This window comes from Crocuta crocuta, unplaced genomic scaffold (assembly GCF_008692635.1).
Source record: "Crocuta crocuta isolate KB4526 unplaced genomic scaffold, BGI_CrCroc_1.0 scaffold170, whole genome shotgun sequence".
Classification (NCBI taxonomy): domain Eukaryota; kingdom Metazoa; phylum Chordata; class Mammalia; order Carnivora; family Hyaenidae; genus Crocuta; species Crocuta crocuta.
In genome coordinates this window covers 4,619,318-4,633,245 of record NW_027527853.1, presented here as the reverse complement: position 1 = coordinate 4,633,245, position 13,928 = coordinate 4,619,318, and the positions used below count along the sequence as shown (strand labels likewise).

General features: G+C 44.2%; 1 protein-coding gene across 5 annotated transcripts in view; it reads left to right on the top strand.

Moving 5' to 3' along the window:
• The window catches only part of PLCE1 (phospholipase C epsilon 1), a 335,601-nt gene that overhangs the window by 224,133 nt on the left and 97,540 nt on the right, over nucleotides 1-13,928 (top strand). For all 5 annotated transcript variants that reach the window (XM_077779680.1, XM_077779674.1, XM_077779665.1 and 2 more), the window contains exons 5-6: nucleotides 8,279-8,424; nucleotides 13,257-13,515. In XM_077779680.1, coding sequence (XP_077635806.1) covers nucleotides 8,279-8,424; nucleotides 13,257-13,515 — 405 coding nt within the window. The remainder of the gene's footprint in view (nucleotides 1-8,278; nucleotides 8,425-13,256; nucleotides 13,516-13,928) is intronic.

Below are 13,928 nucleotides of genomic sequence, written 5' to 3'. Positions count from 1 at the left end.
TATTCACATCCAAAGGAAACTGGACAATAGAGCAGAGATAGGAATAGCCAGAGAATAGGAAGCGATACAAAACAGTAGAGTTGAAACGTCGGACAGATGAGTGGTGGCCAACAGTGGGAATTAATGCTGAAGATGTTAATTTAGATTAGATGGTGCCAGGCTTGAAGGCCAAAAAAAAAAAGAGGTTTAGAGTTCATTCTGTAGAGTTGTGATACAATGTGAGGGGAACAAGACGGAGCATAATACAAGTTATATTTATGGCTTCTCTAGAAGCAACCTTTAAGGGCCTCTCTTTTCCCCTCTGTGTCCCTCCTAAACCACAAGTCACTGGTGGAAACATGCCAAGCAGGACATGGAGTTCAAGAGGCTCTCCTGCAGCCACTTCATGTCCGGAAGAATGCCTGGGCATATGTAACCTGCTGGCCTCTGCAGCCTCAACACAGAGATCCCAGCGTGAATATGTTACAGCCTCTGCTGTAAGGAGCTCCCAGCGGTGGGAGATTGGTCTCGGACAAAGTACCAGAAATATACCTGCATATACACATAAGTGATTATGTACATATGTATGGATACATATGGGACCGGGCGGTTTGAATAGGTAAAAGGGAATATTTTATTCCTCATGAGGAGTCAGGGAAGCCTTCAGAGGAGAGGGAATATGTGAGTTATCCTTTTTTTTTTTTAATGTTTTATTTATTTCTGAGAGAGAGAGAGACAGTGTGAGAACAGAAGGGTCAGAGAGAGGAAGACACAGAATCTGAAGCAGGCTCCAGGCTCCGAGCTAGCTGTCAGCAGAGAGCCCATTGCGGGGCTCGAACCCACGAACCGTGAGATCATGACCTGAGCTGAAGTCAGGCACCCAACTGACTGAGCCACCCAGGCACCCCAGTTATCCTTTTACTAAGAAAGGCTTGTGCTCAGGGCACAGACCCTTCTCAGGGCAAGCACAGATACTTCCTGGTCCAGCCTTGGACTCCTTCCTTCCTTGCAGTTAGAAGGGGAACTTAGAGATTCCTTTATTCAGGACTTCCGTGTTCTGCTTCCTGGAATTCAGCTTCTCAACAGCTTAGGTAACAGCACTACCAGTGGCAGTCCAAGCAGTAAACATTTACCAAGCCGGGGACTACACACCCAGCATCACATGATACCTTTGATACAATCCCAATTCTTACCCTCACAATCCTGTTATGAGGTAAATACTATTGTTCCCATTTTACTGAAGAGGTAATCGAGGCTGATAGCTACATGACCCACCTCAGGCCCAGGCACGAGGAGACAGTGGAATGGGAGCCAACACAGTCCACTCAGCCCAGCCCCATGCTCTCCACCCCAGCGCTCGCTGCCTGCTCCTGCCTGCTGGCAAGTGGGTGACAGCCCAGGTCTCAGGGAGGTTAGAGAGATGGAGATCTGTGAAGTACTACAGAAATGACAGCTGAAGCTGTGACTAAGGGCTGGGACACTGAACCCGTGACATAGTTTTCAATCTAAGTATGTAAAAGATTGCCAGTTATCCTAAAATGCAGCTTCCTGGGCTCTGCTCTCAGACAGTCTGGGTGAGACTTTGGAATCTGCATTTCAACAAACACCCTGCTCCTACCACTAGAGATTGCGAGGCCAGTGTTGCACATTTTGAGGAGTGCTACCTAGGCAGATGTGTGTGTGTGTGTGTGTGTGTGTGTGTGTGTGTTTGTGTGTGTGTGTGTCTGACAATATGTGTGCATGCCCACATGCCTACAGTTCAAGGGTTGTTTTAGGAAAGCTCCATGGAGGGCAGGTGTTGATGTGCACTGCATGTAAATTACTTCAGAGCAGTTTTGTCTGGGTGTTCATTGTCTTCTTTAGATCTTGCCATTCGAGCCCAGCCCTTGGAGTTAGGGTGACCAGATGCCCACTACAAAGGACCATCTTTCTATGAACATTGCTCAGCATATTTAAAAAAAAAAACAACAAACCAACTTTTTGGCACAAAGACATTTGTCTCTTTTTTCTGGACCTGGTAATAGCAGTAGGAAGTGTTCAGACCTTTTCCCAAATATAATCCCTGACCGATTGGAGGCTGAGAATCCTCTCTGCCAGCAGCCTCCTGGGACTCTGGGTAGCCTGCCTGTTGGTCAGAGGCACCGAACACCCCCACACTGGAGATGTGGGAAAGATGGTCTTAGTCCTTGAGGACATTAGGTCTAGTGGGGGAGACAGAACAGACCCATGTGAAAGAGTCAGACACACAAATATAATAAAAATAAAGCAGATGCAAACCCTTGCAGAAGTGAGAATCCCCGTGCAGATATGAGCTTGGTCTCAGGGTCCACCATTAAGTCACAGGAAGAAGCTGAATGTGAGTTGCTAGGTGAGCATCAGAAGAGCCTTCCTAGAGGTCATGTTCACTCCTTTGCCATGTCTCATCAAACACTTACTGTGGGCACTGCTACTGGTGGGCATGGCAGACCCACGTTCTGCTTTTGGGGGAACACAGTGCTGACTGTGCAGGGGGCCTGGGGTCAAGGAGACTGGGGGCACCACATACCCCAGTGTGGGGACCCAGCCCGAATAGTTAATCAGAGCATCCTCCTCAAGAAAGTGATGCTTCCATCAGATTCCTAAAGGCAGCCCTGCCCCTAATTTTACAGGAGCCAGGATGAAGTACAAAGGGCGAAGCAAGAAGGCCCCAGCCTGTGGCCTGCCCACCTTCTCTTTCCATCCTGACTTGTGTGCCTGGGTGTGGACACCTCAGACCTCCAGATCAAACTCCATCTACACACCACAGCCCCACGGGCCCTTGGCCAGCCTTTGGGCCTGGAGTTATGATCTCCCCACAGGAGGACTGATCCAGATACAAGGCTCTTGCAGGCCGAGAAGTAGGCTTGAGCTGTTTAGACAGAGGACTTAGGGGTTCTGGGTCTTCAGGGATGAATGATCTGGAAGTGGGTGCACAGCCTCTGGGCAGACCATTTCCCTCCACCCCAACACAGGCCTGCTAAAGCATGGGGCCCAGGGAAGGTCCTGATTGCAGAGTCTGAGGGCAGCTTTAGCTAAATTAAAGTTCGAGGGCCAGGGAGACCCTTCCCATAGAAGACTCCTGAAATGAGAAAAGGCCTTGGTCATCTCCCTAAAAGCAGGAATGTGGAGAAAGAACAAAAGTGAGGTTGCAGAACCAACAGGGGCCTGTGGCCAAGGTAGGATTTGGCTTTACAAAGGACACGGGCAGGACAAGGTGGGGGCCAGGGAAAGGTAATTATGAATGGAACAAAAACATTCCTTCCAGAATGAGCTTGTATGATACCAACAAGGTGTTTGATGTGAGCAGAGCAAGCTGTTGAGCTTGGCTAGGCCTAAGAGTACTGACGAAGGCAAAAGAGGAAGAAAAGAAGCATCTGGAGAGGAGCAGTTATGGGGGGGGTTGTAGGCNTTATGGAATCGGGCTGGGGGCCAGATTCGGTCTTTCTTCTGTGCTGACCATTCAAATAGGGCAAAGTATTCTGCCACATTTAACACCTTTCTACTCTATGCTTGGGTTTTAGTACTTTCCATGTTTGTGATTTTTGTGTTTTTCTGTGTGATTTCAGTGTCCTGAAATTCTTTCTGAATTGGCAACACATCCCATTTTCCACTTAATAAATATGACCACCATTGATGCTTTGGGCAACATGTTTCAATCATTGCCAAATCCTTGTGGGGTTTTTTGTGACATTTATCTTTCATAATTAGTGAGGAAAGTCTCATCACTTAATACCTATGAAATTATAAATACATTAGTCCACAATAAGATATTTTTTGTCCTTGAAATCTGTAAGCAGATGGTGTGTGTGTGTGTGTGTGTGTGTGTGTGTGTGTGTGTGTGTTTATGATAACAGTGCTTACATAATCTCAACAACCAGGCCCTGGGGACTCACACTCAGAGATGGAACGGCTGGTTTAAATTAGGTTTCCATGTGAAATACTGTATCGCTATTTTTTTCCTAGCATTGTGGGAAAGTATATGGAAAATGATTTGACTGATAGGAAATAAATCTGGATGCATGATCAGGATTGAGGCACAAACCACGTGGTGATCTGCGCCTGCTCTGTTCTGTGAAGCTGGGAAGATGAATTAACCCTTTCAGGCCACGAGACTAGTAAGTCACTGTGTGGGACCAGAATAGCCTAGAAAAGCAGTGACTCTCCAGAGCTGCTGATTGGCCATCAGTTTCAGTAAAAAAGGAACTAAAGCCATGAAAGGAATATGGCCAGAGGTCTCAAGAACTAATGCATCAGGTGTCTTTGGGGAAACTTTTAACTTTGGGGGATTTATTTCCTTTGTAAGGATATGGGTTTGAATTTCTAGCTCAAAGAGTCAATAATTTTATGATTCTGTGTGTTAGCTCATGTTTTCCCAGAGCAGGATAGGGCTTATCAAAGGCAAATCGCATGAAAGGAAGAACTACACTGAACACCAGCAACACTCAGTCGCTACTGACAAAACAGTTTCTTGCTCTGGAGAACCAGGGCTTCACAAAGGTAATTTTTCACTGGGTAACCAGGTGATGAGGGGACAAGGCATAGAGACAGTGAGCAAGGGATCGCTTATAGCTGCAGGAGAAGGGATGGCTCTGGGACTCCAGAAGGTTCCTGTGTGCTCAGAACAGCCCTGGGAGATTAGAACAAATGGTCATCTTAGGTTATTTTCTTCCTAAGAGGCTCTGAATTCCTTGCAGAATGATCTGTACCAGGACTTGTCCTAGGAGTCTGATTCTAGATCTATTCTCCTGATGTTGAACCAGGTCCAGAGCAGGCTGAGAGCAGAGGTGCATGCTCGAAGCCCACCGGGCTGGGGCAAGGGCTCAGGGTGACGGGTGGTTCCTCACATCCTGCATCAGCACTCCTGGCTGGTCCCACAGTGTGACCCTGTTTTATCACTGAAGGATCCACTATTTGGCTTTTTATTTCTGTGTAGGAAAGGGAAAAAGGTGTTTAGCATCTCTTTCTTCTCTTTTCCTTTTTACATTGCTTGAATTATTTTTTTCGATACTCTTCTCGGTATCTTCTCGTTTTAGTCCAACTCTGTGTCCAAATGTGCAGCTCTTAACCAAGTGCTTAGAAAAACCTAACTGGTGCCAAGTTTTTTTTTTTAATATTTTTATTTCTAGGAGAGAGAGAGAGAGAGAGAGAGAGAGCATGAGCAGGGGAGGGCCAGAGAGAGAGGGAGACACAGACTCCAAAATAGGCTCCAGGCTCTGAGCTGGCAGTCAGCACAGAGCCCGACACGGGGCTCGAACCCACGAACCGCGAGATCATGACCTAAGCGAAAGTCGGACCCTTAACCGACTAAGCCACCCAGGCGCCCCATAACTGGTGCCAAGTTTAAAGAAACTGTCACCCCTCATCAGATAAAAGAGTACCGCACTGGAGTCCTAGTTTTGACATTAACAAGAAGTGTGACCTCAGAAGATCACTTCTCCCATGAGCCATAGATTCTTCATCTGGAAGAATGGGTTTGGACTGCCCTCTGTGGTTGCTGCTAGCACTAAATGTCATTCGTTCCTACCATTTTATCGATGGGGGGGTGGGGGTGGGAGGGAAGTGCACTGTGCTGTAGACCTTAAACTCTTTTTTGGGTGCAGTTGTCATGGGTCAACATGAGCAAGTGTCCCGGCCTCACTCTCCCTCAGACCAGGGAAATAAATTGGTGTCAGCACTCTTACTGAACCAGTGCAGCTAATGGGCCATGTGGGGTCAAGACCAAGGCTTTAGTTTGTTAACAACTGAGTTTATCAGCCCAGACATTAGCCAGGAGGGAGAACGTAACTTAAATGAACACTAGTATTCAAGCCCCAAAGTATAGGTAACAGCAAAATAATCGTAGAGATTAAGCAGAGGATTTTGAGGCTGCATATCATAAAAGGGGGGAGGGACTTAGGAGTGGGTTATTATTAAATATTATACTCTAGTATGTGTAGTAGAGAAAACTAACCACATTAGAATAACTTTCATCCCAGAGCTTGTGTATACATATTAGGCATTTAGAGAGTGGTTAATAGTGCCACCTCTGGGGAACACAGGAACACACACCTAAAGTCAAATTCAGGCTTTACCACTTTGGGTTGAAGACTTGAGCAAATGTCTTAGGCCCTCTATCCTTCAGTTTCCTTATCTATAACATGAGGATAATAACAATCCCTTGCTCCAGATTATTGTGAGAGATGAGTTAACTTATGTAAAGTGCTTAGAATAATTCCTGNGGGGGCAGAGAGAGATGGAGACACAGACGCCAAAATAGGCTCCAGGCTTTTAGCTGGCAGTCAGCACAGAGCCCGACACGGGGCTCGAACCCACGAACCGCGAGATCATGACCTAAGCGAAAGTCGGACCCTTAACCGACTAAGCCACCCAGGCGCCCCATAACTGGTGCCAAGTTTAAAGAAACTGTCACCCCTCATCAGATAAAAGAGTACCGCACTGGAGTCCTAGTTTTGACATTAACAAGAAGTGTGACCTCAGAAGATCACTTCTCCCATGAGCCATAGATTCTTCATCTGGAAGAATGGGTTTGGACTGCCCTCTGTGGTTGCTGCTAGCACTAAATGTCATTCGTTCCTACCATTTTATCGATGGGGGGGTGGGGGTGGGAGGGAAGTGCACTGTGCTGTAGACCTTAAACTCTTTTTTGGGTGCAGTTGTCATGGGTCAACATGAGCAAGTGTCCCGGCCTCACTCTCCCTCAGACCAGGGAAATAAATTGGTGTCAGCACTCTTACTGAACCAGTGCAGCTAATGGGCCATGTGGGGTCAAGACCAAGGCTTTAGTTTGTTAACAACTGAGTTTATCAGCCCAGACATTAGCCAGGAGGGAGAACGTAACTTAAATGAACACTAGTATTCAAGCCCCAAAGTATAGGTAACAGCAAAATAATCGTAGAGATTAAGCAGAGGATTTTGAGGCTGCATATCATAAAAGGGGGGAGGGACTTAGGAGTGGGTTATTATTAAATATTATACTCTAGTATGTGTAGTAGAGAAAACTAACCACATTAGAATAACTTTCATCCCAGAGCTTGTGTATACATATTAGGCATTTAGAGAGTGGTTAATAGTGCCACCTCTGGGGAACACAGGAACACACACCTAAAGTCAAATTCAGGCTTTACCACTTTGGGTTGAAGACTTGAGCAAATGTCTTAGGCCCTCTATCCTTCAGTTTCCTTATCTATAACATGAGGATAATAACAATCCCTTGCTCCAGATTATTGTGAGAGATGAGTTAACTTATGTAAAGTGCTTAGAATAATTCCTGGCACATAGTAAGTGCTATATAAGTATTTGTTCATTATTAGTCATTTGAGGAACAAAATAGATAATGCATTTATCAAAGATAGTTTATATAATTTTTTGGCATTTTTTATTTAATAGCATGCATTTTACTACTTGATAAATGTTCTTTTGGGGGACCTGGGTGGCTCAGTCGGTTAAGTGTCTGGCTTTGGCTCAGGTCATGATCTCGCAGTTCATGAGTTCGAGTCCTACATCGAGCTCTGTGCTGACAGCTAGCTCAGAGCCTGGAGCCTATTTCAGATTCTGTGTCTCCCTCTCTCTCTGACCCTCCCCTGCTCATGATGTCTGCCTCTCTCTCTCTCAGAAATAAATAAAACATTTTAAAAAATCAAGTGTTCTTTTATTTATGGATTAAGCACATTAACTGCATTTAATCTTGCTATCCATCAGTCAAATGTATTTATATGTATTTTAATCAATATTCTTTGGGCTTTATTTCCTTATAGTCTCATGGAATTTTATAGATCAAGAGGGAGTTCCTGAATTACCTTTCAGCCTCCTTACTTTAAAGACAAAGAATATGGAGAGGTGAAGTGACTTTCCCAGAATCCCATAGCAAAACAATGATGGAGCCCCTGAGATTCACCTCAGATCCCTCAGCTGGGCCTTTCATTTCCTAATACTAAACTGATTTTTAAAAAAGAAGAAGAGTGGGGCACCTGGGTGGTTCAGTCAGGTAAGCTTCCAACTTCAGCTCAGGTCATGATTTCATAGTTCATGGGTTTGAGCCCTGTGTCGGGCTCTGTGCTGACAGCTCAGAGCCTAGAGCCTGTTTCCAATTCTGTATCTCCTTCTCTCCCTGCTTCTCCCTTGCTCGTGCTCTGTCTCTTTCTCTCTCAAAAATAAACATTAAATTTTTTTTTAAACATTAAAAATTTTTAAAAAAAGAAAAGAAAAAGAGTTCCTGTAGAAAAAAGTATTCATTGAGTTTGCAGGACATAGGCTCAGTGGATCCCCTCTCTGCATTTTCTAGGTGAGCTCCTGGGTGACGTGGCTGATCCTTACGGCGGGCTCCATGGAGGAGAAGCGAGAAGTCTTCTCCTATTTAGTGCACGTGGCCAAATGCTGCTGGAACATGGGCAACTACAATGCTGTCATGGAGTTCTTGGCCGGCCTCAGGTATGGGAGTGGGAAATACAGTTATCGGGGTCCAAGCTGAATGGCACTGAATTAATTGTCCTAGTAACCACATTTACCCAAACCAGGCACTTAGTAGTGACTATTTGCGGGAAATCCATTATCCTTTGCTACCACCACAAACCTTGCCCTTCAAAGATGCAGCAGGATTCAGCCCCTGTGGCCAGTCACAGTCCTAATTAGCTGTGTCTGCTCTGATCCAATGCTGTTGGCCAAGCTGGGTAAAATTTCCTGCTTGCATAGCTACATCAGCCCCATCACTGACCCCTACTTACTCTCTGTGTCCTGTAAACCCCACTGTTATCTATCTCTTCCCAGCTCTGCCTTATGAATTGCCTCAGGACTGTAGAGTCCCAGCCACCTCCTGGGAATGGCTAACACTGATATAAATATAAATAGCTCTTATTTTTATTGAACACTTTTATTTTATTTCATTGAACACTGTAGAGTCCCAGCCACCTCCTGGGAATGGCTAACACTGATATAAATAAAAATAGCTCTTATTTTTATTGAACACTTACTATGTATCAAGCATTGGACTGTGTATTTCCTATGCATTAAATATTTTAATTCTCAGAACAGTTTTTTGGTAGATACTATTATTATTCCTACATCTTACAAAAGAAGGAACTAAAGTTAGAAGTTAAGTCAATCACCCAAGGCCACCTGGCATGGTTGGGATATGAATGCAGGCAGCCTTGATTTTGAGAGCCCTTGCCCTTAACCTCTGATATCCTGCTCTTATGCCTTCTCCACTAAGCTAATAATAAGATCATCACTTTATCAGTTAAGTCTTCTGTCTTATTCCCTTCCAAGCCTCAGTTACCTGGCATAAAGTAACTGCCCCTCACTTATAATGGAAGGCAGTGTGGTATGAGGAAGAAGAGCATGAGTTGTTGGGTCAGAATAATAGGGAATCAAATTTTGGCTCCTCCGTGGAATATCTATGTGGTCTAGGCAATTTACTTGACCTCAGTGGGCCCCAGTTTCTTTATCTGAAAAATGGGGATAAAAATAAAAAGCACCTACCCTCATCCAGGATTTAGTGAGATAGTATAGTGTTTAGCACACAGGTTTTGCATGCAGTGAGGCTCCATAAAGTGAACCTTTTGTTCTTAGTGTCTGAGATTCAACTTCCCAGTGAGGGTTCTTACTATAAATAGATCTTGCTTCCTAACTTTATCAAGATTTTTCTTTAGGTCTCCAAATCCCTGCAATGGGATTCCTGGTTGAGAAAAGAAAGGAAAATTCTCAGTGTTGGAAATTTTTTTGTCCTTTTGAACTTTCTTACCTAAGAATAAATTCAGATAATCATGTGTCATTGGCATTTAAAATGGTCATACAAATGTGTCAGGCATGGCTCAAAAGAAGGAAAAAATAGAAAAAATACTGGGAGAACAGGAGATGATTTGGATGATTGGATTCTCTTTGGGATAAATTTTCTACCAAGAACCTCTATTTTTCTTTAAAAAAATGATCATATTATGATAACATAGTTCTATTTTAATGACACTTCTCCTCTGTGTTTGGCAAGTGGATACTGGCTACTGGCTGGGGACCTCACTTCCTCTCTTCTGGACATCACTGTCCTCAAAGCATGAGAGCTGGCGTGCTCCGAAGTAAAAGACAAGAAAACAAGGCAGAGGCTGCAGTGCCTTTTATGATCCAGCCTCAGAAGTCACACACTATCACTTTGCCACGTTGGTCACATCAGACTAGCACTAATTGATGGTGGGTGGTATCTACGCTACACAGAGAAGTATGGATCATTGGAGGAAACAATTCAAAGTAAAAAAAGATATACAAATAACAATATTTACTCAATCATGGTGTCAACTTAAAACAACCCAGGGACCCCTGGGTGGCTTAGTTGGTTAAGCATCTGACTCTTGAATTTTGGCTCAGGTCTTGATCTTATAGTTCATGAGTTCGAGCCCTATGTCAGGCTCTGTGCTGACAGTACAGAGTGAGCCTGCTTGGGGTTCTCTCTCTCCCTCTCTCTCTATTCCCCTCCCCCTCTAAATAAATAAATAACTACATTTAAAAAAATAAAAATGAAAATAACCCAAACAAATATCAGTGGGGAAATGAAGGAAATAACATGATACATTCTTACAATGGACTATTATTTAGCCACCAAAAACGTTTATGAAAAATGTTTAATATCATTGGAAAACAGGTAATATATAATGCAAACAAATATCTGGGAACAAGGCTGTCTGTACTTAATAACCTCAGCAATATTTATTCAACAACAATTATAAAACATTTAGAACAGACATCTACAAGTAGAATAAATACTGGAAGGAGATATACCTAATATTCCCTGTGGATGGTAGAACTGTGGGTGGATTTTCTATATTTTTGGTATTTTCCAGGTTTTCTACAACAGCATCTAGTATCTTTATAAGCAGAGCAAGAAATGAAAGTTTTAAAACAGTGCCAATTCTCAATCTAATAAAAACCCACTGATCTTGCTGAAGTTTATCTTGTGCCCCTATGTACCGTGACTACTCTGTCACCCACAGAAACAAGGACGATTAAATAATGGGAACCATGTCTCACTCATTTATTCACTAAGTTTATTTAGACTTCCATTTCATGCCCCCAAAAAGGATTCTTACCACCTTATAAGAAACCAGGTGTAGGGCAGGCTGGACTCAGAGGGGTGAAATCAGGAAACCATTTTAGTTTTCTGAACTCACTGTCTTTCAAACCTGCTTGACTGGATTTCCCTCCCTGGCTCTGGGTTATACCTTGGGAGGTCCTGTAGCTTTCCCAGTCACTGATGGGGTCAATAACTTGTCTCATTCTCCTTTGCTCATGAGCATGAATAAGTCTCAGAGGCATACAGCTGTGCCAGAAAAGCAAGATGCCTGAGTACCTACAGTATGTGATGCCATTTAGATAAAGTTTAAAAGCACACACACAATGTTACAAACTGCTGAGTGATATATACCTTTGTTGGGGGAAGCATGCACAATTGTAAGGGAAGGAAAACACTAAAGTACAGTTGTGGTCCCCTTCCATGAGGGAGAGAGGAGTATGTGCTCCTGGAGGAGTCCACGGGGGTCTCAACCACATTATTAATTTTTTTTTAATATTTGTTTATTTCTTAGAGAGAGAGAGAAAGAGAGCAGGGGAGAGTCAGAGAGAGGGAGACACCCAATTCAAAGCAGGCTCCAGGCTCTGAGCTGTGAGCACGGAGCCCAACATCGGGGTCGAACTCATAAACTGTGACATCATGACCTGAGCTGAGCCCAATGTTTTATTTTTTTAATTGAAGGGTTGGTACATGGGTGTTTGTCATGTTGTACTTCTCTATGTCCTTTGAATGTCTTCTCTAGGACATAGTGATTTTTTAATCCAGCCTGTTATAAATCAAAATTTCGACCTCTCATTTGGTTTAAAGCTTCACCTTTCCCCCACATTTCACAGCCCAAACAGTCTCAGAAACCTGCAGTGGAGAAGGAGAACAGGGTTTTTCTTTTCTCCCTCCAGCTCAGGGTCCCTGCAGAAAAAGGGGATGGGAGAAGAAAGAGGAAGGAAGATGGGATAAAGGACACAAAGGTCTCACTTGACGGGGACAATTATGGTCCAGCCTAGGTGCTCCCAAAGACAGATGTGCTTTTAGGGTTTCTTCCCAGGTATTCCTCCCGTGTTCCCCCACCTGCTGCCCTCTAGGTACCTCCCACTGCAGCATTAGTCAGCAAGGAGCAAGGCGTCCTCAGTCTCCAGGATTCAGCTCTGGAGGCCCTGTCATGACAGGCTCTTTCTGCTAGGTCTTTCTAGACAGCTCACGTGGACACGTGGAACTGCCCCTCACTGTGGCCCTTCCAGACTCACAGGAGATGCACAATGCTTTGCCCTCTCAGATTCTGCAAATGCAGGACAGGCCCACTGGAACCTTTAGGCAGGCCTAGGCAGCCTGTCATCTTTAGACTTTTCCAAGCAGGAGTCACACACCAGACTCTGTGATCAAGAAACTCAGGACAGAGGTCAACCTCTCCATGGCGTTCACTTGAAGCCCCCTGTCCTGAGGACAATCCTCCTCTTTCTCACATATAGCACTCTGACAACTCTATCCAGAGAAATATTCCCTGCCTGGCTGCTCAGACCCAGTTCCTCTGTGTGAGCTGATGCACAGTTATAGACCACAGAGGGCAGAACAGTTGAGGTATCCTTGTGATGACCAGGTGCCTCTCTTTAGGAAGTGGGGTACAGTGTCACCTGTTATTGTCAGCAGCAAGTTCATCATAGGAAAAGTCCCATCTAACATCCAGTCATGCAAATAGTATTTTAAGATCATGTCCCTTAGGATAGCCTGTGGCTTAATGTCAAAACTGGAATTAACAAAAGCAATTCTATAAAAGAGGCCCAAACAGGTTTCACTTATATTACTGAGAGACTGGCCTAATCCGAGGATAACATTTAAAAGATCAAGAGGACTGGACGGACCATGCTTTCTGCAGACAGTCCTCCATAAATATCTGCACAAACCGTATGACCCATTGGGTTTCCCTTTCGGCTTTAACTGCCAGAAAAGCTCAAACCTAGATTTAGTGCCCACCTTCCAAAATTAACTCCTTCCACGTGTGTTATTTGTACCTGTCCTATTTAATTTTTTGTTTCAATTTTTAATTAAAAGTAATACCTCATTCGGGGAAGTAGGTGGAGATAGGAGTCCTAAATAAATATTAAAACAGTGAAAACTGAGGCCAAAAGAATGAATTTGTATGGAATTTGGGCTTTATACTGCAAACTATTATATTATTTCTCCTTCGTTCTCAATAAACATCATTTATTTGCAATAGGTCAAGAAAAGTTTTAAAAATGTGGCAGTTTATGGACCAGTCTGACCTGGAGACCATGAGGAGCCTGAAGGACGCCATGGCTCAGCACGAATCTTCCTGCGAGTACAAGAAGGTGGTCACACGGGCTCTGCACATACCTGGCTGTAAAGTGGTTCCATTCTGTGGGGTGTTTCTGAAGGAGCTCTGTGAAATACTGGATGGAGCCTCTGGCCTCATGAAGCTTTGCCCGAGGTATAATTCCCAAGAAGAAACTCTAGAGGTGAGGACTTTCAGAATCTGAAGTCTATTCCCACCTAGCTCCTCATGCACTAAAGCCAGGAGATAACCTGCTGAGCCTAGGGTAATCCGTTGTCACTGTTGTGTTGGGTCCTTGGAAGTTCCGGATAAAAGAGTGCCAGCTAGCACTGTTTGGGGCTTATTCTTGTTAAATTAGCTTTAATGAGGCAGTGTGTAAGTACCAGTAGATATGGGTGTTGTTCTCTAATTTTTTTTTTTTAAGGATTGATGGGGTTTTCTTTTCTCATTGGGTGGGAATGATTCTATTTTTTTTTCTTAAATAGTTTAATGTCAAGTTGATTTCTGTATAACACCCAGTGCTCATCCCCACAAGTGCCCTCCTCCATGCCCATCACCCCCCTTCCCCTCTCCCCCACCCCCATCAGCCCTCAGTTT